Source organism: Gossypium arboreum, chromosome 1 (genome assembly GCF_025698485.1).
Source record: "Gossypium arboreum isolate Shixiya-1 chromosome 1, ASM2569848v2, whole genome shotgun sequence".
NCBI lineage: Eukaryota > Viridiplantae > Streptophyta > Magnoliopsida > Malvales > Malvaceae > Gossypium > Gossypium arboreum.
In genome coordinates this window covers 78,056,847-78,058,745 of record NC_069070.1, presented here as the reverse complement: position 1 = coordinate 78,058,745, position 1,899 = coordinate 78,056,847, and the positions used below count along the sequence as shown (strand labels likewise).

Sequence of the window (1,899 nt, the reverse complement as noted above, 5' to 3'; positions counted from 1 at the left end):
TATCTTTATTCTTTGCCAAAGTATCTTTGCCACAACATATTTAATAGTTATTTATTTATAAAATATTTGCATATCACTCTCATATTTTCCATTTCATTCCTACTATCACATTTGCCATAGCATTTCTAGTTATTTACTAACTCCATATATTACTTATCATTGCATATTTAAATTAGTTTTGCCATAACATGTCATTCAATCGTTTTGCCGTAACTTTGTGCCTCAATTCGATCCTCGTGGGAATGATACTCACTCATCACTTTATTACTTGAACCGACGTGTAAACTTGCACATATCACATATCATTTCACACGCGACATCATTACAAAGGTAGCGTAGTGGACCAAAGACTATCATTGAGACTTGTAGTGGATTATAGTTCAAATAAATTCTTTTTCATTACATAGTATGGAGTTTGTTATTTATTAATCGAGTTACTTGAGTAGTTGGTAGGTGCCTTAAACGAACATTCAACCATGAAGTCAACAAAAACTTGCCCCTTTTATCGCAGTTCACGGTGTGAACTCTATATCAAACTCAATGAGCTCTATACTCCATATAGTCACTCTTTTGGAGGTGTTAGGTTTAGACGAAAATTCTTTGATAGGCTAGTTCATCACGACTACCATAGGATGGGCTTGGAAGTATGGTCGTAGCTTCTAAGCTACAGTAATTAAAGCAAAAATGAGTTTTTTCAACTTTTACGTACCTGAGTTTGCCATTTTGCAGAACTTTACTGGTGTAGTATATTGGGAACTATCGAACACCCTCTACCCTAAGCAAGATAACTATTACAGTTTAATCAGACGTGGCGAGGTATAAGTAAAGGGTATCTCCTTCATGAGGTGACATTAGTAACAGAGGAGATGTAAGATACTCTTTGATCTTCCCAAAAGCTATTTGGCATTCCTCTATCCAAGAAAAAGAGGTGTGCAAGACCTTGAATAAAAGTAACCATTTGTCAGCCATTTGTGACACAAATCTGTTGAGTGCGACCACCATTCCAATCAACCGTTGGATATCCTTTATTGTCTTCGGACGGGGCATTTCTAGGATAGCTTGAATATTCTTAGGGTTCACTTCAATTTCCCTCTCCGAGATCACAAAGCCTAGAAATTCACCAACCTTGACCCTAAAGGCACACTTATTCGAGTTTAACCTCATTTGGTGGGCTCATAATATCGTAAATGCTTTTGAAAAATTATTAACATGCTCAGCAAGAGTAGAACCCTTCACTAACATGTTATCGACATAAACCTCAACACTTTACTCGATCTACTCTCTGAAAATTTTGTTCACTAGCCTCTGGTAAGTTGCACCTACATTTTTCAAACCAAAAAGTATCACACAATAGTAAAATAAACCTTCTTTTATAACAAAAGTTGTTTTCTCTTGCTCTTTGGGAGCCATGGAGATGTGATTATATCTAGAGAAAGTATCCATAAAGCTCATGAATTTGTTGTCAGAGGACATCTTAACAAGTCTGTCAATAGAAGGAAGAGGGAAGCTATCTTTGGGACAAGCCTTGTTGAGATTGGTAAAATCTATACACATTCTCCATTACCACTCGCCTTTTTCACCATTACCACATTTGAGATCCAATCCAGATATTCGACTTCCTTGATAAATCTCGCTGCTAATAGCTTCGCGACCTCCTACCTTACAAGCTCTACAACTTACGACGCAAACCATCTCCTCTTTTGCTTTATGGGTCTATCTTCGGATAGAACATTCAACCTGTGCATAATTACCTAAAGGTCCAACCTTGGCATATCTACAGAGGACCAAGCAAAAATGTCAGCATTCACTCTCAAGCAATGAATCAAATTTTCCTTTTCCTTACACATCAACACAGACAAAATTCTAACCACCTTATCTATACTACCACTAAAAAGCTGC

General features: G+C 36.9%; 1 protein-coding gene across 1 annotated transcript; it reads right to left on the bottom strand.

Moving 5' to 3' along the window:
- Positions 1-798: 798 nt before the first annotated feature.
- Positions 799-1,554, bottom strand: LOC108481419 (uncharacterized). Its single transcript, XM_017784560.1, has 2 exons — positions 1,365-1,554; positions 799-1,109 (listed from the first exon to the last, which is right to left on the bottom strand). Exons 1-2 carry the CDS (start codon positions 1,552-1,554, stop codon positions 799-801), a joined length of 501 nt encoding a protein of 166 aa, XP_017640049.1.
- Positions 1,555-1,899: the final 345 nt, after the last annotated feature.